The sequence below is a fragment of the Rhinoraja longicauda genome, chromosome 2 (assembly GCF_053455715.1).
Source record: "Rhinoraja longicauda isolate Sanriku21f chromosome 2, sRhiLon1.1, whole genome shotgun sequence".
In the NCBI taxonomy this organism is placed as follows: Eukaryota; Metazoa; Chordata; class Chondrichthyes; order Rajiformes; family Arhynchobatidae; genus Rhinoraja; species Rhinoraja longicauda.
In genome coordinates this window covers 95,232,914-95,256,698 of record NC_135954.1, presented here as the reverse complement: position 1 = coordinate 95,256,698, position 23,785 = coordinate 95,232,914, and the positions used below count along the sequence as shown (strand labels likewise).

Below are 23,785 nucleotides of genomic sequence, written 5' to 3'. Positions count from 1 at the left end.
AATTGTTCTTTTTCATTTTATACCAAAGTGTAGACTCGTTGCGGGAGAGATAAATTAAGCAGAACATAATTTTTATTGGAAGTCCTAAAGGAGCACTGTCAGACTACCGATAGCAGGTTATACATTTATTGGCACAGAGGCACTATGTATCGGCAAAGTTACAATTACTAACATCAACAAAATTAAAAATCAATGGTGCCTTCAAGTGGTCACTATTTCTTAATCAACTTTCTAAATCATTCAAGGTTAAAACCATCCGAATAATATACAGAACATCAACAACATCAGTGGTGAATTAGAACATTTGTTTTTCGGTTGGCAGCTAATTTTAATTTTAGTTTTAGAGATATAGCGTGAAAACAGGCCCTTCGGCCCACCGAGTCACCGATCACCCATACACCAGTTCTATCCCACACTCTGGGGTCAATTTACAGAAGCCAATTAACCTACAAACCCGCACGTCTTTGGAATATGGGAGGAAACCGGAGCACCCGGAGAAACCTCACGCAGTCACAGGGAGAACGTACAAATTCCATACAGACAGCACCCGTAGTCAGGATCGAACCTGGGCCTTTGGCACTCTAAGGCAGCAACTGTACCGCTGCACCACTGTGCCATCCCAAATCTTTAACAAACATAACACTTGAATGAATTGTCCATTAGGTTGTCCGATGAAGACCATTTCGGCAAAAAAAAAGCCAGTTTGGTTTATGGATGGCAGCACTGACATATCAAGAATGATTACACCAATTAGTTTTACATTCATTAGAGAGAAGACTGAGAGCAGTTCTCGAACCCAGGTCTCTGGCGCCGTGAGGCAGCAACTTTGAAGCCGAACCATTGTGCCGCCCTGTTCCTCCAGCACATTGTGTTTCGTTCAAGATCCCAACATCTGCAATTTCTTGAATCTCTGTGAGTTTACTTTGCGGTACAATAATTGGATGAACTATTGATCAAGTGTCAAGAAACTAACTTGAACAAAGATATCTGGCATACTTCATTACAGACTCTGATAGTGAGGTGGACAGCAAGTGTGGATTATCCCTACAACCCGTCACATGTGTAGTGGGGAAATCTTTAAGAACACTCACGCCCCACCACTGCATCCCAGAACTTCCGTTACAGAGAAAGTCAAGGGACACGGTTTTGTGATTCAGTGCAGTCACAAGAGTGTGCAGGTACTGGAATCTGTAACACTGGAGCAGAATTAAGCCATTCAGCCCATCAAGTCTACTCCGCCATTCACTCATGGTTGATCTATCTTTCCCTCTCAACCCCATTCGCCTGCCTTCTCACCGTAACCTTTGACATCCTCACTAATCAAGAACATGTCAATCTCCCGATTTAAAAATACCCAATGACTTTGCCTCCACAGCTGCCTGTGGTAATGAATTCCATAGATTCACCACCCTCTGGGCTGAAGATGAAAAGTGCACAACAGGCTAGACAACATCTTTCGAGGAAATGTACAGTCAATGTGTCACGTCAGGAATTTTCAGTGGTTTTTGATCCGAAGTGTTGACTGTCCATTTCCCTCCACAGATGCTGTCTGACAAGCCGAGTCTTTTTTCTTGGCCAGGCAATGTGTTGTGTGAACTACTCCATTTCCCATCAGGGAATCTCCATGAAAATTCCAAACATCATTTTCTACTCCCATCGGTAGAGTTGCTGGCTCGCAGCACCAGAGACCTGGATTAGATCCCGACTATGGGGGCTGTTGGCACGGAGTTTGTACGTTCTCCCCGCGACCGCATGGATTTTCCCCGGGTGCTCCGGTTTCCTCCCACAAGCCAAAGACGTGCGGGTTTGTAGGCTAATTGGCTGCAGCAAAAGAAAATTGTAAATCGTCCCTAGTGTGAAGGATAGTGTCAGTATACAGGGTAATCATAGTCGGCACAGAGTCGGTGAGCCGAAGGTCCTGTTTCCACACTGTATGTCTAAAGACCAAAGACTTACCAAGTAAGTTCAACCAGAGTGTGGGCGATTGGAGTCAGCGATCATTCCAATTTCAATAGCTGGGTCACACATTTCTTCGACATCCAGACTTCAATAGCTGAGTCATACACTCCATGGATGCCCCAGCCTCATCAGCTGAGTCATACACTCTTAGTGCATCTTGGCTTCAGTAGCCTGTTTCCAGACATCAGGGCAGCTCCACTACAATTCCTGTTGCATACTTCCGATAAGCCTTCCAGATTCAATAGATCTGTCCCACATACCAGGAACAGGTGAGCTGTGGGAGCAGAGTTATGACTATCCCTGTGTCAATGTTCCACTATTGCTAAGTTGGTTGTCTTCTGCCAAAGTGATGCGAAACAAATACATTGCCATTGCTTCCTTGGAGTAAAGAGAGTTAAATATTACCATGAGCGGATAGACTTACAGAAAGAAAACAGTTAAATTAGGGACACAAAGTGCTGGAGTAACCCAGCGGGTCAGGCAGCATCCCTTCACAGATGTTGCCCAACTCGTTGAGTTCTCTCAGTATTTTTTTTTGCTTAAAAAAATGTCAATTGAATTTGAAAGAGAGAAAATTTACAGCAGCTTATTCAGCACATGAAGGATCAAATAATGTTATCAGACCCTTGAGCAGAACTCTCTTGTGCTGGAGTTGAAATTCCTGAACTTCCAATCTACCCTGTTGAGGCCCTTGTACTTTTTTAAATCTGTGCTTTAATTTTGCACTATAGATTGCATTCTATTTTCTTTATCGCACTGCCTGATAGAGTCATACAGCACGATCACATGCCCTTCCGTCTAACGTGTCCTTGCCCATCAAGATGCCCCCATCCAAGCCAGTCCCATTTGCCCACATTTGGTTCATATCCCTCTAGACCTTTCCTATCCATGTACCTGCCTCAACCTCCTGTGCTCCAAGGAATAAAGTCCTAGCCTGCCCAACCTTTCCCTTTAGCTCAGGCCCTCAATTCCTGGCAATATCCTCATAAAACTTCTCTGCACTATTTCCAGCTTAACAACACCCAGGGCTACCAAAACTGAACACAGTACTTCAAATGTCGCCTCAATGTTTTTAAGGTGAATATTTTGGATATTCTTAAGGCAGAGATTGACATTTTCTTGATCTAGTACAGGTGTCAGGGGTTACGAGGAGAAGGCAGGAGAATGGAGCTGAAGGGGGAAAATAGATCAGCCACAATTGAATGGCGGAGTAGAATTGATGGGCCGAATGGCCGAATTCTGCCCCTTATGAACTAATGAACAAATATCTTGTACAACTGTTCATGATTTTAACTAACTCTTCCAAAACACCCTTGTAAACTTTCTGCTCAAGGAAGCACATTTTCAGCTTCAGCAGCTTTTCCCCACATAACTCAATAGACAACTTTGAGATGGGAAATTCATCTTTAGCCTGTGGTGTTAGGGGAACTTTATTGCTGCGACCGTGTGCTCATTTCCAAAGTTCAATAGCAATGACTTCAATTCTTATTTTTAGCGCCCTTTATTTCAGCTGTGTTCATGTGTACACTTTCAAGAATCAGTCACCAAACAAATAGTTCAACAAAATCCCTGACCATACATTACTTAAGATAAATCCTCTGTTATCTTTTCTGTGCAGTAATAATGTTTTTGAACAAGATTCACTACAGCATATACTTGGTTTAACAGCAGGAATCTAAATCAATACTAATTACTGTCCCTTTCAGACTTCTACCCTCAACAATAAATTAACAACTCTTGAGCTGTCACATCAAGTTAATTAACAAGAAGGTCACAAGGATCAAAAATTTCATATTTACCTACTCGGAATGTAATCTGCTATAAATAATTACTGCGAATTGATTCATTTCTACCTCTGTTGCAGTACTTTATTGTGATCAGTCTCACAGTGTAAACCTGCAGTCTAAATCACCATCAATGAAGATTAACCAAGGCCAGCAAATTCAGCCAACTGTATGCAGTGTGTTTCTGACAATTCCAAATCGTGAATGGTGATGTGGAAATGCAGATGCTGGTTTACACCAAAGATAGCCACAAAATGCTGGAGTAACTCACTGTAGGCAGCTTCTCTGGAGAAATAGAATAGGTGACATTTCGGGTCAAGAAACATATGAAGAAGGGTCTTGAGCCAAAATGTCACCTATTCCTTTTCTCCAGAGATGTTGCCTGACCCGCTGAGTGACTCCAGCATATTGTGTCTATCTTCATGAATGGTGATACCGAGACTAAGTTGATAGAAAATCATGAATGATTGAAGTAATCAAAAGAAAATATATTGCATTCACCTAGAATCATTTGTAACACCCTTGATCATAAAGAAGCATTTCTGAAAATGCATCCACGGTTGTAATCTTGGAAACATGGTGGTCAAGTGGTCCAAGCAATGTGTTTCACCAAAAGCTTTTCATTGCATCTCGGTACAAGTGACAATAATAAACCAACACCAATATCAATACGTCACAAACTGCAAAGTGAACATGACAAAATCATGTGGGGTTCTTTATCAGTTTTTGTTTTGTTTTTTTAGTTTAGTTTATTGTCACATGTACCGAGGTACAGTGAAAAGCTTTTGTTGTGTGCTACCTAGTCAGCGTAAAGAAAATGCATGATTACAATCAACCCATTTACAGTGTATAGATACATGATAAGAGAATAACATTTAGTGCAAGGTCAAGCCAGTACAGTCCGGTCAAAGATAGTCCGAGTGTCACCAATGAGGTAGATAATAGTTCAGAGCTGCTCTCTGGTTGCGGTAGGATGATTCAGTTACCTGTTAACAGCTGGGAAGAAACTGTCCCTGAATCTGGAGGTGTACGTTTTCACACTTCTAAACCTTTTGCCCGATGGGAGAGGGGAGAAGAGGGAGTGGCCGGGACATGACTCGTCCTTGATCATGATTCTTGACTGATGGTGGTCGAGGGGCAAGTATTGCCAAGGAAACAGAGAATACTTGCGCATGTTGCTGCTGCACAAGATAGAAACATAGAAAATAGGTGCAGGAGGAGACCATTTGGCCCTTCGAGCCAGCACCGCCATTCATTGTGATCATGGCTGATCATCCACAATCAGTAACCCATGCCTGCCTTCTCCCCATACCCCTTGATTCCACTAGCCCCTAGAGCTCTATCTAACTCTCTTTTAAATTCATCCAATGAATTGGCCTCCACTGCCTTCTATGGCAGAGAATTCCACAAATTCACAACTCTCTAGGTGTAAAGGTTTCTTCTCACCTCAGTTGTAAATGGCCTCCCCTTTATTCTTAGACTGTGGCCCCTGGTTCTGGACTCCCCCTACATTGGGAACATTTTCCTGCATCTAGCTTGTCAAGTCCTTTCATAATTTTATACGTCTCTATAAGATCCCCTCTCATCCTTCTAAACTCCAGTGAATACAAGCCCAGTCTTTCCAATCTTTCCTCATATGACAGTCCCGCCATCCCAGGGATTAACCTCGTGAACCTACGCTGCACTGCCTCAATAGCAAGGATGTCCTTCCTCAAATTAGGAGACCAAAACTGCACACAATACTCCACATGTGGTCTCACCGGACCCTACAACTGCAGAAGGACCTCTTTATTCCTATACAAAGAGGTTTTAAAAGAAGACACAAAGTGCTGGAGAAACTCAAGGAGTCAGGCAGCATCTCTGGATGTGCATATCCGTGTTCTCCAGAGATACCGCCTGACCTGCTGAGTTACTCCAGCACGTTACACCTTTTTTTCCGTAAACCAGCAACTGCAATGACTGATATCTCATGTTTTAAAAGACACTTGGACAGGTCAATGGATAGGAAAGGTTTAGAGGGGTATGGGGCAAATACTGGCAAATAGGACTAGGTTAGATGGGGCATCTTGGTCGGTATGGATGATTTGGGCCGAAGAGCCTTTTTCAGTGCCATATGACTATCTCCATGTTGGTAATGACATATTTGGAGTGTGCACAGTTATGATCACACTGCTATAGGAAGGGTGTTATTAAACTGGAAAGGGTGCAAAAAGGATGTATGAGAATAAGTCTGCATGGTTTAAGTTATAAGTAGAGGCTGAAATAGGTTGGGTCTTCTTTCCAATAGAGGACACCGATGGTTAACTTTAGAGATTTATAAAATCATGAGGGCCATAGACAAAGTGAATGGCCACACAGATTTCTCCACTTATTCCTCTATGAAAAAAATGCTTCAGACCACCATCTTTCAAGAGATAGTTAGATTTAGCTCTTAGGGCTAAAGGAATCAAGGGATATGGGAGAAAAGCCGGAATAGGGTATTGTTTTTCGAAGGCAGTGGAGGCCGACTCACTGGATGCATTGTAAAGAGTGTTAGGTAGAACTCTTAGGGCTAGCGGAATCAAGGGATATGGGCAGAAGGCAGGAACGGTTGTGGATGATCAGCCATGACCATAATGAATGGCGGTGCTGGCTCGAAGGGTTAAATGGCCTACTCCTGCACCTATTTTTCTATGTTTCTATCACCCACTCACATTGGTTCTATATTCTCCCACTTTCACATCCCTTTCTCTCGCCCAACCCCTTTATCCCTGTCACCATTCTCCAATGGGATGCGTATTGAGGAAATGAGGAGTAGAAGAATCTTACCAAGATTGGTGCCGTTTCTTGTACCTCGGCAATGAAGTATTAGTTACAACTGATTCAGTGGCAGAAATGTCTTTACTGCACCATAACTAACGGTGCATCAAGAAGGTGATAGCTCTGTCTCCGCTTAGTCTCCCTGAGGTCTCTCAGACAACATCAGGAAGGATACCGTAGTGATTAAGTTAATAAATAAAAAAACAGAGTTGTAGACCATTGATTCAGAAAAATGAGCCAAAATCCAGCATGGTAGCTAATGAAATAAAATTGGAATCTCTATAGCAGAAAGACATAGCTACAATTAACTTGAAACTTTAGATAGTTGGGGGTTTTTAAGCACCAATCTTGCTCATTGTTGTCTTTCAGGGAAGAAAACATATCATCCTTACATCCTTCTAGAAATAAGGAACTACAGATGCTGGTTTACAAAAGACACAAAGTGCCAGACTAACTCAGCAGGTCAGACAGCATCTCTGGAGGACATGGATAGGCGACGTGAAGGGTCCTCAGACTGAAAAAGGGTCCCTACCCAAAAAGGTCACCGATCCACTGAAGAAGGGTGGTGTTCTCCAGAGAAGCTGCATGACCCACCGAGTTACTCCAGCACTGTGTCTAATCTTACATCCTTACCCAATCTGCCGACAAGGGATTCCATACCCATCACTATAGGAGACCCATCTCAACTACACCGTCTTCCCACCTCCTCAGTTCATGAGCAATCGGGTATGGACAATTAATGCTGACATTACCACGGCCCACAACCCATGAACAAATAAATAAACAAATATTCAGAGACACTGTGCTCTCAGATATCAAAAACTAAGTAAATTATGCAAGAGTTTATTTAATGGCAATGACTTTGTCCTACACTCAACTACGTCATGAATTGCAACACATATTTCACGAGAACTGTGGTCTGGCCTTCCGTCCCTGCAAGGTCAACTGTGGGAAGCGTCCTGGGGCACAAAGGCGGACAGACGAGGAGAGGGACGTCGGTTCGCTGGACGATCCAGACATCCAAGGTACATGACAGCCGGAAGCCTTGCAGCAGCCTGGGACTCGCCCGGATCGGGCGCCGCTCATACGACCTGGAGCGCAGACTGGATTTTGCATGCGGTCTCTGTGGAATATTTCTGAACACTTTGTTAATATGAAATTGTGTTTAGGTAAGGCAACACTATACTGAACTGTAGCAAGAAAAAAAAAATCACTGCGCGTTTGCACGTGACAATAATGCATCATTGACTTAAAATGTCTAATACCAAAGGGACGGCACAGTGACAGAGTTGCTGCCTCACAGCACCAGAGACACGGGTTTGATCCTGACAGTGCGCAGTTTGCACATCCCCCCCCCCCATGACCACATGAGCTTCCTCTGGGTGCTCTAGTTTACTCCCACATTCCAAAGATGTGCAGGTTTGTTGGTTAATTGGCTTCTGAAAATTGTCCCTAGTTTGTGGGATAAAACTAGCGTACGGGGTTGGCACGGATCAGGGGGGCCGAAGGGCCTGTTTCCATGCTGTATCTCTAAACTTCAAACTAAAGGCTCTACCTCTGATGAGACACACTGAAGGCTCAGAACAACAAAAAAAACCATACCAGACATGTGATTTGTACTTTAACTTAAAATATCTTGCCACGTATATGATGTGAAAGCTGTGCGATTTGGGATTGTAGTATAACCCTGTATTGTACAACTAGAATATGTGCCTGTGTAAGCAATAAGCAAGAGTTTTGATAACATCCCGATAGGAAAATCTAATACTTCTCCACATGGTGAGAAATTTTCCTAACCCAACTTCATCGCCTTACAAAAAAGGAAAAGTTAGCTCCAATCTACAGCAAATACAAAAAAATATAAATAACCAAAGAAATTTGTGGACCCAGGTCAGAATAATTTACTTCACAAAGCCTTCAGAAAAAAAGCTTCATGCTCTGCTAAAAAATATTAAGCTACATTCACTAAAGAACTCCATTATATTGCCACGCAGGTTTCACTAAAGCTTAACAGCAATTCTTATTTTTGATCTTTCATTTTTGAGATCACCAATTATTAACAATTTGGACAGTTTGAATGGTCCCAATCCAAATTGTCATCTGTCCATTCCTGCCTCAGAGGCTGCCTGACCTGCTGAGTTCCTCCAGCCATGTAGCGGCACGGTAGCGCAGCGGTAGAGTTGCTGCTTTACAGCGAATGCAGCGCCGGAGACTCAGGTTCGATCCTGACTACGGGTGCTGCACTGTAAGGAGTTTGTACGTTCTCCCCGTGACCTGCGTGGGTTTTCTCCGAGATCTTCGGTTTCCTCCCACACTCCAAAGACGTACAGGTATGTAGGTTAATTGGCTGGGTAAATGTAAAAATTGTCCCTAGTGGGTGTAGGATAGTGTTAATGTACGGGGATCACTGGGCGGCACGGACTTGGAGGGCCGAAAAGGCCTGTTTCCGGCTGTAGATATATGATATGATATGATATATGTAGAAACAAGGAACTGCAGATACTGGTTTACACAAAAAAAGACACAAAAGCGCTGGTGTAACTCAGCAGGACAGACAGCCTCTCTGGAGAACATGGATCGGTGGTATTTCAGGTTTGGACCCTTCTTCTGAAGAAATTTGGGGACCCATATCAGAATAAGTTATGTACAAAGCCTTTGGAAAGACACCATAATAATGTAGTAAAAAGTATCATTAGCTTCATTCAGAAGATGGGGTCCTGTGGTAGGGGAAAGAATAGTTCGGGTCGATAACGAGTAAATAGGGATGTGGATTGTGCTAAAATGTGGTGACAGGGAGCTACAGACAAAGCATAAATGTAGAGACATGGAATGTATCAGTGACGGCACCCAAGTTTCAGGAACTTCATTGATTATGTTATAGCATGCTCCCATTATTGTGACTAAAAACAGAGGCAGGGAGAGATTTTTGTTTAGATTTGGAGATACAGCGCAGAAACAGGCCCTTCGGCCCACCAGGTCCGCGCCGCCCAGCGATCCCCGCACATTAACACGATCCTACTAGGGACAATTTTACATTTGCCCAGCCAATTAACCTATGAACCTGTACGCCTTTGGAGTGTGGGAGGAAACCGAAGATCTCGGAGAAAACCCACGCAGGTCACGGGGAGAACGTACAAACTCCGTACAGTACAGCACCCGTAGTCAGGATCGAACCCGAGTCGACAGCGCTGCATTCGCTGTAAGGCAGCAATTCTACCGCTGCGGAGGGAAACTAGAGGTATGAAAAAGGTTAAAAGAAAAAAATCAGATCTGGCACTGATGACCAAGGATAGGTGGAGCCCACAATGGTCCATTGTTGGCTGTGGAAGAGGTGATAACGAAGGCAGACGAACAGTGAAACTAGCAGGACGACTCGGGTGAGGCGAGACAGGGAATGCAAGGGTTATTTGAAATTAGAGAAATCACTATTCATGCAGCTGGGTTGTAAGCTGCCCAACCAAAATACTGCACGAGGTGCTGTTCCTCCAATCGTTATGACAGTGGAGGCAGCCCAGGACAGAGAAGTCAGTATGGGAATGGGAGGGGGATTTAAAATGTTTGGCAACTGGGAAATCTCGTTGGCCATGGCAGACTGAGCGTAGGTGTTCAGTAATACGATCACCCATTTTAATTGGTTCTCTACACTTATTTTTTTACCTAATTAATTGTAACCTCCATTTTGCAATCAACACCTAGTTTTACTGTTAATCAAGTGTCTGTGTATTATTGCCAGCTGAGAATGTAAAAGCTGTACCAAAATCGCGCTCAGGAGATCAGCTTTGACTGGTCGCCTGGTGCCCAACAGTTTTAATAAATCAATTGGCTGTTACTTCGAACACTAACTCTGTTTGGCCTTTCCATTTGATACTACAGATACTGACCCAACTTTACCTATCCATGTTCTCCAAGAATGCTGCCTGACCTGCTGAGTTACTCCAGCACATTGTGTCCTCCAGCACTGTGCTTTGCTCAACATCCGCAATTCCTCGAGTGTTGACAATCATAGAGTTTGCACTGATGAACAATGAAACATGTTCAATCCTGATTCCTACAGTGAATTTAAACTCTCCATCTGACTCCAAGTTTCTCCAGTTTCAACCAATATCCCAACGGGTAGGTTAATTGGCCACTGTAAATTAAACCCAGTGTCCCAGCGAGATACAGTCCCTATGAGAAGATAAAGGTGTTCAAAAACTAATGGTGATCACCTCCATCCAACGTCAACATCAGGCCCTTTATAATGATCCCGGTGATGATTGGGTTAACGTATGAGGAGTGTTACCCTCTCACTGGGCTCAACACCGCTACTCACTGGAGTTTAGGATGAGGGGCGATCTCCATGAAACTCACCGAATAGCGAAAAGCCTGGATAGAGTGGATGTGGAGGATGTTTCTGCTAGTGGGAGAGTCTAGAACCAGAGGACATAGTCTCAGAATAAAAGGACGCACCTTTGGAAAAGAGATGAGAATTTTTTTTAGCCAGTGGGTGATGAATCTGTGGAATTAAATGCCACAGACAGCAGAGGAGGCCAAAACATTGAGTATTTTAAAATGTGGAAATTGACAAGTTCTGGATTGGCAAGGGGGCCAAAGGTCATGGAGAGAAGACGAGAGAATGGGGTTAAGAGGGAAAGATAGATCAGCCATGATTGAATGGCAGAGCAGGCTTGATGGGCCGAATGGCCTAATTCTGCTCCTGTAGATGGGACTAATCGGTACTTTGCAACTTTGTCGGCACCAGACACATGGTGACACTTGTGTACTGCTTAGGTTGTGTGCACAACAAAGCTTTTCACTGTACCTAGGTACATGTGACAATAAAACGTCATTCATTCATGGCTGATGGTTTTATGATGCCTATCTGCCATGCTAACAGGAGCCTCTAAGTAACCAGACAACTCTAGCACCGCACTCCGCGCCCCCTCCCCCCCAGTTTATCGTTCACCCGTGAGAAGGAAGGGAGGCCAGACAGATTTTCACTGCCTTAGTTGCAAGCCGGTAGCCAGCTGCCTATCCACAGCATACAGCTACTTAAAAATACAGCCATATAGAACATACAACAGTACAGCACAGGTAAAGGCCCCTTCGGCTCACAACATCTGTGCTGAACCTAGATAATCTCCTCTCCCTGCACGTGATCCATTGTCTGTATAACCATGTGCGTCTCTCAAAGCCTTTTAAACACCACTATTGTACCTGCCTCCACCACAATCCGTGGCAGCACATTCCAGGCACCCACCACCCTCTGTGTCATAAACCTGACCCACACATCTTTAAACTTTGCCCCTCTCACCTTAAAGCTGTGCCCTCTATTATTGGATATTTCCACTCTGGGGGAAAAAGGTTCTGACTCTCTACCCTTTCTTTACCTCCCATAATTCTATATCTTCTAATCAGGTCTTCCCTTAGCCTCTGATGCACAGCAGTAGTGTTTCTGGGTTTGATCCTGACCAGGGGTGCTGTCTATATGGAGTTTGTATGTTCTCCCTGTGACCTTCAGTCCGAAGGTCTTGATCCATAATGTTAGCCATTCCTTCTATCCAGAGATGCTGCCTGTCCCACTGAGTTACTCCAGCAATTTGTGTCTAAAGTCAATCTTTGACTGGGTTCACATTTTTTTTTAAACCCTGCAGATGTACATTTGTGACATTGGTACTAACATTTTACGATCAGCGAAATAAATCGAGCATATTGCTAGAAGAGGACATGCGATCTGTTTAGCCAACTCACTACAAGTGACAGTGGTAATGCAATGCTAAATTTCTTTGAAACGGCTAATATTTGTGCAAAGTTATTTTTACATTTCCCCCTTCTCCACAAGAACAGACCTTGACACCAAAACAAAACAAAAACTGCACAATACTCATTAATAAATATTACGACTTATCTACCACCGTAATAAAAAAACATTCAGCTATATAAGCTTTTTCCAGCATTGATTCAGACAAGGGCATCTACTGACCCAGCAAGACTGAAACAGAAATCCTCTGATCTAAAGCACCAAGAGAAAAGCATAACCTGCTGAATCAACTGCAAAATCTACTGAAGCGTTGGGAGACATGTATCGCCTTTCAAAATAGCAGACTTTAGGGCGAAAAATGAATCAGATTTGGTACAGGTGGAAAATTCGTGAAAAGCCATTTTTACTGTTATTTAATCTAATAAATTCATACATAAAGATTCAAATTGTTAATATTTATGTTCCTTGATTATGTTTGGTACAGGTGGAAAATGCGAGTGAGATGCCATGTTTACAGTTGTTTAATAAATTCATTTTCTCAAATTGTTAATATTTATCTTCCTTGGTTATTTTGAAAGCATTATCATCACAAATGCAGACTATATCAATTTTTTTTAATCACAACTGGAAAATATGTAATGAAGGGTGTATGTTAAAATGCAAATACGTCTCATGTTTGAAGTATTTCTTTATATTAGTCTCATAATTAAGTCTTTGGCAAGATGAGCTTCAGAAAAAAATGTTTTTGCTTTTTCAATACACCACAATCCTTGTTTTATGTTGCTTTGTGATTTTGTCCTATGTGCCTATTACACTAAATTGTCCTTACAATGTGCTTGTGGGAAAAACATACAATCAAAATATCAAGTCACATAAATAATGTTACTAATACTCAAATCTGGGCAGTAGTAATTGTTCAAAACTGTGCTGCTCTTATTCTGTAATAACTAGGTTACAATTGACACAGCACAAACAATCTATTAGGGAACAATAACAGTGAAGAGATAGTACACTGTGAGATAGTATTTGGATTTTTGGTTGGGCTAGTAAACATATCTATCAGCTCAGATTAATAAAACAAATTCAATTGAACATGTCAAAGAGCACTAAAGTTCTCCCTAGTCTCCCAGCTAAGGTTGCCACTCCATGTGCGACATAAACATTTTCCAAGTCCAAGGCGTAGCTATGGGCACCCGCATGGGCCCCAGCTATGTCTGCCTCTTTGTAGGATATGTTGAACAATCCCTGTTCCAGGCATACACCGGCCCTATCCCCGAACTCTATCTCCGTTACATTGATGAGTGCATCGGTGCAACCTCCTGCACCCATGCAGAACTCATGGACTTCATCAACTTCACCACCAATTTTCATCCTGCACTCAAATTTACTTGGGCCCTCACCGGCACCTCCCTCCCCTTTCTTGATCTCACAGTCTCCATCACAAGAAATAGAATATTGACTGACGCCTATTACAAACCCACTGACTCCCACAACTATCTCCCAACCTGCTTCCTGCAAAGACTCTATCCCCTACTCCCAATTCCTCCGTCTACACTGCATCCAAGATGAGGTGTTCCATACTAGAACATCCATGATGTGCTTATTCTTTAGGGAATGGGGGTTTCCCACTACCATCATAGATGAGGACCTCACTAGTGTCTCCTCGGTGCCCCGCAGCTCTGCCCTTGCTCCCCCTCCCCCTCGTCGCAACAGAGACAGAGTCACCCTAGTCCTTACCTTCCACCCGATCAGCCATCACATACAGCACATAATCCTCTGAAATTTCCACCATCTCCAACAGGATCCCACCACCAGCTACATTTTCTCATCTCCATCCCTTTCCGCCTTCCGTAGAGACCGCCCCCCAAACCCAAACCACCCCCTCCTCAGGTACCTTCCCCTGTAACCACAGAAGATGCAACACCTGTCGCTATACCTCCTCCCTCGACTCTGTCCAGGGACCCTAATAGCCCTTTCAGGTTAGGCAGAGCTTCCTTGCACCTCCTCCAACCTCATCTACTGTATCCGTTGTTCAAGATGTGGACTCTTATACATCGGCGAGACCAAACGCAGACTGGGCGATCGTTTCGCGGAACACCTTCACTCAGCCCGCCTGAACCTACCTGATCTCCCGGTTGCTGGACACTTTAATTCTCCTTCCCATTCCTACAGACCTTTCTGTCCTAGGTCTCCTCCATTGTTAGAGTGAGGCTAAACGCAAATTGGAGGAACAGCATCTCATATTTCGTTCGGGCAGCTTACAGCCCAGTGGTATGAATATTGATTTCTCTCATTTCAGGTAGCCCCCACATTCCCTCTCTCTCTATCCCTCCCCGCACTAGTTTCTCATTTTCACCCTACAAACAGCTTACAATGGCCCGTTTCCTTTATCATCGTTACTTTTTTGCATATCGTTCATTCTTTGTTCTTTATCTCTCCACATCATCGTCTATATTGCTCGATTCCCTTATCCCTAACCAGTCCGAAGGGTCTCGACCCAAAAAGTCATCCATTCCTTCTCTCCAGAGATGCTGCCTGAGTTTCTCCAGCTATTTGTGTCTATCTTCGGTTTAAACCAGCAACTGCAGTTCCTTCTTACACAAACATTTTCTGGTCAGTTTAACGTTGCAATAAGAGTGTAAGTTGAATGCAGTGTTTCTCACATTTTCGCAAATGACTGGAGTTCAAAGGTACGGCACTCTGAAGTGTCCTGAAGTTTGAAAAGCAACATTTAAAATTAAGGCTTTTCCTTCCCCTTTGCATGCAAAAATTGTCTCTTGGTCCACTAACACTTCAATTTCCAACTTTTTAAATCTTGTTTTCAAATCCCTTGCTCTTCATCACCCAAACCTACGCCCGATGAGATCTCCGCTTTCCTCTAACACGGCCCACTTGTCAACCTTTAATTTTCCTTACTCCATCTTTTGTATTCAATTACTGACAGCCCTCCCTCCACAAATGTCTTCCTTCAAACTGTCCTTTGAATAAACTATTCATCAATTGTCCTGCAATCTTCATGTTGTTCAATATCAATATCAAACCACACTGTTTCATTGTGGTTCTGACAGTTATTGTTATTCTTGATGTGGCAAAGTGGCATTGTGCTACCTTTGCCACCCAAAAATGTGAGTGGACTTGTGAAGCTTGGACGGGTCCATGCCTCTATATGCAATTAACTATACCACACCAGGCCATTGGCAGTTCTGAAGATAATTCACAATCGCAAGGCTATTTGAACATCATGGTCAATTAACATTTTTCAATAAAGATTGAACACTTACCAAATAGTCCTGCAGTCAGTTGATGAACTAGCACCACTTTTTGATTTCAATAATTCACAGTTGGCAGAGTATTTTGCCCCATTGAAGTCTAAGCACATAGTTTATTCGCACCAGCATTTTTTGATCCAAGAGGTTCAAATGCACAATCCTACTCTCGCAATAAAGTGGGATGTACCAAGTGAAGGCAATGCATTTGTAGTGGATAATACACTTGACTGCCATAAACCTTGTACCACAGTTAGATTATAAAAATATTATTACCACATATAAAAACGTATTAGTATTGTATATAAATGATTTGGATAGGGGGGATTGAAGGCTTTGCAGCCAAGTTTGCAGATGACAGGTGGAGGTTGCTGGCAGTGTAGAGGACGCAAGGACTCTACATAAGGATTTGGACAGGTCAGGAGATTGGGCAGATGAAATTCCGTTTCGCAAAGTGCAGAGTCATGCATTTTGGTAAGAAGAATAAAGGCATAGATCATTTTCTAAATGGAGAGAGAATCCAGAAATCGGAGGTACAAAGGGACTTGGGAGAGCTGGTGCAGGACTCCCAAAAAGTTAATTTGCATCGGTAAAATCGTAGAAAGGAAGGCAATATTTATATCAAGAGGATTGGAATATAAAAACAGACATGTAATGCTGCGCTCCAAAAGACACTGGTCATGCTGCATTTGGAGTACTGTGAGCAAGTTTGAGCCTCCTATCTGAGGAAGGATTATGCTGCCTCTAGAGAGAGACCAGAGGAGGTTTACAAGAATGATCCCAGGAATGAATAGGTTAACCTATGATGAGCATTTGTTGGCACTGGGCCTGTACTCGCTGGAGTTTAGAAGGTTGAGGGGGGACCTCATTGAAACTTACAGAATAATGAAAGGCATAGATAGAGTGAATGCGGAAATGATGTTTCCACCGGTGGGAGAGTCTAGGACCAGAGGTCATAGCCTCAGAATTAAAGGGCGCTCTTTTAGAAAGGAGGTGAGGAGGAACTTCTTTAGACAGAGGGTAGTTAATCTGTGGAATTCATTGCCACAGAGTGCTGTGGAGGTCGTCAGTGGATATTTTTAAGGCAGAGATAGACAAATTCTTGATTAGAACGGGTGTCAAGGGTTATGGGGAGAAGGCAGGAAACTGGAATTAGGAAGCAGAGGTCAGCCATGAATGAATGAATGGCAGGGTAGACTCGATGGGCTGAATGGCCTAATTCTACTCCTATAGCTTGTGAACTAGAATATTTTTTCAGGCCAGGTTACATACATAGAAGTTGAGAACCAGAAATCGTTCATTCCTTCAGAACATAATTAAAAGTCATAAAATCAAGATAGGGATTACTTATCTAATATATTACAACATTGCTTAATTTATAATGGAAATAATTCATTTAACACAATGTCCAAACAAATACCCGGCCATTTTCTTTTACAAGAGGGTTCTGACACAATGCTAATAACACCATTTGCTTTTCCCCATGATCATTCAAACGGAGATATCACTTGTTACTCAATATTTGAAGCTTTTTAAATAGACATAGTCAGTTAATAAATCAGTAGTATTTTTAATAGAATTTTTTTTTATTGGCTGAAGGTGATTTTGGATTTAACAAATTTGAGATAATTTTAAAAAAATGCAAAATCTCTTCAGTTAAAATGAAAAGTTTCATTAGATACATGAAATATGATATATTAAATGCAAGCAAATGAGCAAAGCTGTAAAAAATGGTGTAATATAATCAACATAAAATAGATTACTAAGCAACAGTGAAATATAGGACAAAATCGTAATTCCACCAATAATGACATTTTGAAGTCATGCAAAATGTTCCTTGACAACATCATCAATATTAAATTTGGATAACCATGATAACTCAGTCAAAAAGCACTAACAATTCAAAATTCTTGTCAAGAAACTAACTTAGATCAAATATATTTTCATAACTAATCACACACTACCATTACCCGCCCCCACATTACAAACAATGTTATAATATTTTTGCACAAAGAAGTCTGAAGAAGGGTCTCGACCCGAAACGTCCCCCATTCCTTCTCTCCAGAGATGCTGCCTGACCCGCTGAGTTACTCCAGCTTTCTGTGAGTCCTGAATTCATGTCATCTTGACAATTTTTACACAGCTTTTAACCAAAGCATGCAGTTTAAATGTTGACTTCAGTTGTTTTCTCTTTTCTGTGCTAGAGATTCTGGAATTTGACTGCAAGTGAAGCTGTCATCTTACAGGGTAAACAGAGACCCTTGCAGGATTTTACAGTCAGAGACACCAAGATTAATTTAAGTTACGCGAATGTTCGTGGGTGGTGATGCCATTATATCCTGTTTAAATAATCCATGAACTTGAAGATCTGGGACAAATAATCTTTTTCTCAATTAAGATTTTTTTCCTACTTTCCCCAAGAAGTATCATATTCTACATCCATGCCGGCATAAAATCATCAGTCTGAGAACATGCTGTTATAAATGACAACGTCAAAACCAAATATTCTTTTCACTACGCAGAATAATTGAAAGTGTCTAATGCCTGAGTACAAAACACTGAATATCGTTTTTTTAAATATATATATTAACATTAAATAATACTATTTACTCAGTGTTTGTACTCTTGACTAAATATAAAAAATATCCAACTACACCTCAGAACAATAAAGATATATATTATACACACACATATATATTTAAATACGCATACATCTACACATACATATTATATATGTATTTAATGTATTCTTAATGAGGTATAGTTGGATACTTTCAATTACTCGAGCTGAACTCGTCCCTCGATGTTCTCCTCCCAACCCCTGTTCTCCCACATGCCAATGCTTTCCCCACTCATCACCCAATAGAAAACTCAACCTCCAATCCTATTGCAACATCTTGATTGAATTACAACAGACCAAGGCCCTTTGTGTCTATCCCCTACTCCCAATTCCTCCGTCTACGCCGCATCTGCGCCCGGGATGAGGTGTTTCACACTAGGGCATCAGAGATGTACTCATTCTTCAGGAAACGGGGCTTCCCCTCTTCCATTATAGATGAGGCTCTCACTAGGGTTTCTTCTACATCCCGCAGCTCCGCTCTTGCTCCCCCTCCCCCCATTCGTAACAAGGAAAGAATCACCCTCGTTCTCACCTTCCACCCCACCAGCCAGCGTATCCAACAAATCATCCACCAACATTTCCGTCACCTACAACGGGACCCCACCACTGGCCACATCTTCCCATCCCCTCCCCTTTCTGCGTTCCGCAGAGACCGTTCCCTCCGTAACTCCCTGGTCCACTCGTCCCTTCCTACCCAAACCACCCCATCCCCGGGCACTTTCCCCTGCAGCCACAGGAGATGCAACACCTGTCCCTTTACCTCCCCCCTCAACTCCATCCAAGGACCCAAACAGTCTTTCCAGGTGAGACAGAGGTTCACCTGCACCTCCTCCAAACTCATCTATTGCATCCGCTGCTCTAGATGTCAAACTTCTTTACATCGGCGAAACCAAACGCAGGCTCGGTGATCGCTTCGCTCAACACCTTCGCTCAGTCCGCCATAACCAACCTGACCTCCCGGTGGCCGAGCACTTCAACTCCCCCTCTAACTCCCAGTCTGACCTTTCTGTCATGGGCCTCCTCCAGTGCCATAGTGAGGCCCACCGGAAATTGGATCAACAGCACCTCATATTTCGCCTGGGCAGTTTGCAGCCCAGTGGTATGAACATTGACTTCTCCAACTTTAGATAGTTCCTCTGTCCCTCTCTTCCCCTCCTCCTTCCCAGATCTCCCCGTCTCCACCTATACCCTTCCTTTGTCCCTCCCCCCTTACATCAGTCTGAAGAAGGGTCTCGACCCGAAACGTCACCCATTCCTTCTCTCCTGAGATGCTGCCTGACCTGCTGAGCTATTCCAGCATTTTGTGAATAAATCCCTTCGATTTGTACCAGCATCTGCAGTTATTTTCTTACAAGGCCCTTTGCGCTCATCAACAGGCCATTAAGATGTTTAATTGTTTCAGCTTTTCAGAAGGCAGTTTCTCCCCTTTCTTTTTCTGCCCAACTATCACTAACTTCTTATCTTTGAAAACCCACTACTTAGGATATTTCCATCCTTTCTTGTGCTACATTATCTTGGCTATCAACAATACAAATACCCACAAAGTCAAAGCCCCACAATTTAATCCCTAGCTTCCCACAATGTCCTAGGATGCACTTGCTTGGGTCTCGGGGATTATTCTACCTTTATCCACATTAGGACATCCAGAACCTCCCCTTCTGTAATGTGAAGTCTCATCATGACATCACCATTAACTTCCAAGCATTCCAATTTTCCAGCATCCATGTCTTTCCATGATAGACACAGATGAGACACTCGTTTAACACCTTGCCTATCTCCTGTGCCTCACACATAGACATCCTCATTGATCTTCAGGGGACCCTTTTCTCTCCCTTGTTACTCTTTTCCCCTTAGTATACCCAGAGAATCTCTTGGGATTCATACCACCACGATGGCAGCCTCGCCTACAGTCTGTCTGTATTTTTCGTCTTTTTAGTGTGTTTTAAAAGTATGTGTTAATGTTCTCTGGTTTGTTTTATGTGGGGGGGAAACTTTTTTTTTCAATGTCTTACCTTGCCGGAGATGCAATTGTTTTCCGGAGAGTATCTCCGGTCGCTCTGCGGACTAACATCATAGAGCTGGAGGCCATGCTCGGGACTGACTTTCAGCCCCACCACGGAGACGTGCACTTACCATCAGAGCGTGCAATCCCTTGCCTGGGATCGACGCTCCATCGCGGCCTGCGGATTTCAACACCGAGGAGCTCGCAGTCTCGGGTAGAGACCAACACCGGGAGCTCCAAACGACGCTGAAGTTTTCGACCTGCCCCGACCTGGGGTCCGATCGCCTGGCGTGGGGGAACTGAGATTTCCCCCCTCCCACCGATGCAGGAGCTTGATCGCCCTGATGCGGAGGGCCCAAACGCCGCCGGCTACAGGAGTAAGATCATCCCGTCAATGGAAGGCTCGAGGCCCCCGACCGCGGGAGAACAAAGAAGGGAAGAAGTTTGAACTTTTTTTTGCCTTCTATCACAGTGAGGAATGTGGAGGAGTCACTGTGGCGAATGTTCATGTTAAAATGTATTTTGTGTTCTGTTGCTTTTTATTGGTACGACTGTATGGCAAATGAAATTCCTCGTATGCTGCAAAACATACTTGCCTAATAAAGCATGATTATGATTCTCCTCTATCTTATCTGATTTTATTCCGTTTTTATTGCTTTTGATTGGGGCCCTTATATGCCAAGCACCTACCCCAACAACCTTTCACTCTATTTAAAGCTCAAAACAGTTCAGAACTTCAATATAGTTCGAATGTCTGGGACTGCTCCTCAACCCAAGTTCAAAAGGAGTTCATCGAAGCAAAGATAAGTCAGGTGATCCTCCACTCCCTTAAATTAAATGTAACCACACTATGTATCTCAGCAGGTCAGGCAGCATCTCAGGAGAGAAGGAATGGGTGATGTTTCGGGTCGAGACCCTTCTTCAGACCGAAACGTTACCCATTCCTTCTCTCCTGAGATGCTGCCTGACCCGCTGAGTTACTCCAGCATTTTGTGATACCTTCGATTTGTACCAGCATCTGCAGTTATTTTTCTACACACTATGTATCTCCTCATTCTCACTTAACCCTGCCAATACAATGGCCGATGGGTCTCTTCTGTACCCCTCATCCCAAAACAAGGATGCACGTGTTAATGGGGGGAAGACTTGGACCAATTCTTCCTTTGAACACAACTATGACAAATATATATATCCATTCCTATCCACTGCACTGACTCCTTATCCCTTTATAACTTTGGTTAACAGAAAAAGACTACTCCAATCAAATTTTACCAAATGTATTTATTCACATCAGCACCTCTTGCTTCTTGTGGAAGAGTTCCACTCTGTCAACCTCTGTGTGAATTGATGTTAATTATCTTTGCAGAATTTCCTGGCTCAGATTTTAAGGTGGCAACCCACATTCTAGATGCTTCATGCTCCCCTTTGAAATCGCTGTTCCTGAATCAACTTCTTCCTGGACTCCAAAAGGTTTCGGAAAAACTTACAAATACTCAATGTTCCCTGCTCATAAAATCTTGTGATTTTAAACCCCATTTTGCACCTTTTCAACATTGCATTCCAACCTAAATTGCATTCCCTTTTCATCTCACCTCTTTAAAACAATCCTACTTGGACTATTCACTTTCTCAATAAAGAAATAAAAAACTTTTTTTTAAAATAACTATCTTCATTGACTTAAACTCAGAGGTGACAGGAATGTTTTGATTTTATCAAGCTGAAAACTTCAGTGTCGCCACAATCTCCACGTGGTTTATGCAGCCAGATTCCCATCCTGCTAGATTTCCTGTGGCTTCAGAGGATTTCTTCTACTTCATTTCAATTAACCCTTCCACGCATTGATAGAGCAGGTTTTGAATTAACTCTTCCACTTGAATAGCACGTATCTTAATTTATCAGCCACAGCTTGTTACCTAATCATTTTCTTAACCACATCCGAAAATCGCCCTGTGTGATCCTCCCCAAAGCTTGCCTCGTTTGAAATCCTTGCTCTACCTTTCGACACTCGGAAGCAATCTGCTCTCCGGTCACCGTGGTGGAAGCTCTAACGCACAATAATTTGTTTTTAATGAAACACACATCTTGCCCACACGGTCTACATGAAAGGTGCCAAACTGAACTTGGCAGCGAACGTCCGTGGCAACATTAACACACACACACGCTGTTCAGTGCCTCTGGAAATCCGGTACAGAAGCGTTCAATTGATTTTTGTCATGAGTGCAAAAGTTACTGCGGTCGCGGATGTCTAAGCCAGGCGAAGGGAGGGAAGGGGGTTGGTACAAATCCACCAATTTTTGTGCATTATAACTTTTTGCTTTGATTCAGTACTTCCCCAATACACACACACACACCATCCTTCCACCCCCAGCAATTCAACCGCAACCCACACAATTCCACCTTCTTTGCAACGAGTGAGAAGCTAAAAGTTAATGTGGTCTCGGCGGTGCGGGATACAAAGTCACACATACATACATCTCCAGAAAGAGCCCTTCACACTCTCAAATCTGAAATAAAGAAATAAATGATACAATCGCCGGCTTGTCGGAGACCTGCAAGTAAGTACAAGATACATTTCTCGACAGCAACACGAAATCCCTGGACAACTCTCTCTCCAGCGAGGGGATAGAGAGAGAGAGAGAGAGAGAGACCTCACTGAAGAGAAAGCCGCACACCAACAACAAACATGTTCCGCCAACTCTCTCCCTTGCCTGGCTGTGCGGTAACTGGAACATAGCTAGCTAGCTCACCTGCGTTATACATTTTGTTTTCCCACCCCATTGCAATAAGGATGAGATAGAATTTTAACCAGGAAAACGAAATGAAACAACATCTTCTCTCTTACCTTGACGATTTTGGTGGAGGTGGATTTAACATTGTGGGAAACGCCCGCGGTTTGGTTCATGGTCGCGGCTGCAGGAGGACGCCGAGGGCAGGGATAAAGTCTGGCAGCGGCTTCGTTGTTGGTCCGGCTCCTCTCTCCTCTGCTCTCCTCTCTCTGAGCCACTCCGGGTGTGTGTGTGTGTGTCCTCTCTCTCTCTCTCGCTGCTCTCTGAAACGGTAGGTTTCCCCGTCCGGGTCCAAAGAGGACTGGAGAGTAGGGCAGGGTGTTGGGTTCAACCAGACAACAGTAGTGTTTGGCAATAGGGGCACTCTAGGGACCGATGAGCATCTCCAATGTGTGGAGCCGGCGGAGGAAGCGCCTGGTGCTACTGCTGTTGTTGTTGTTGTTGTTGTTGCTGCCCCGCTCCCTGGCAGCCGGGTGTTTTCTGGAGGAACACTGTCGTGGAGGGGGAGAGGGGGAGAGGGGCTTCCCCACCTTCTAGGAGGAGAAACTCTCTCCAGCTGCCGAGTGGGGCAGAGAGGAGTAGATGGAGAGAGAGAGGGGGGGGTGGGGTAGAGAGGAGTAGATGGAGAGAGAGGGGGGTGGGGTAGAGAGGAGTAGATGGAGGGAGAGAGAGAGAGGGGGGTGGGGTAGAGAGGAGTAGATGGAGAGAGGGGGGTGGGGTAGAGAGTAGATGGAGAGAGAGAGGGGGGTGGGGCAGAGAGGAGTAGATGGAGAGAGAGGAGTAGATGGAGAGAGAGGGGGGTGGGGTAGAGAGGAGTAGATGGAGAGAG

At 43.6% G+C, this 23,785-nt stretch overlaps 1 protein-coding gene across 1 annotated transcript in view; it reads right to left on the bottom strand.

Annotated features, from left to right (window-relative positions):
• dpp6a (dipeptidyl-peptidase 6a) overlaps positions 1-23,410 on the bottom strand; it is a 918,316-nt gene extending 894,906 nt beyond the window's left edge. The window contains exon 1 of the mRNA XM_078424689.1: positions 23,013-23,410. Coding sequence (XP_078280815.1) covers positions 23,013-23,072 — 60 coding nt within the window. The 5' untranslated portion in view covers positions 23,073-23,410. The remainder of the gene's footprint in view (positions 1-23,012) is intronic.
• Positions 23,411-23,785: the final 375 nt, after the last annotated feature.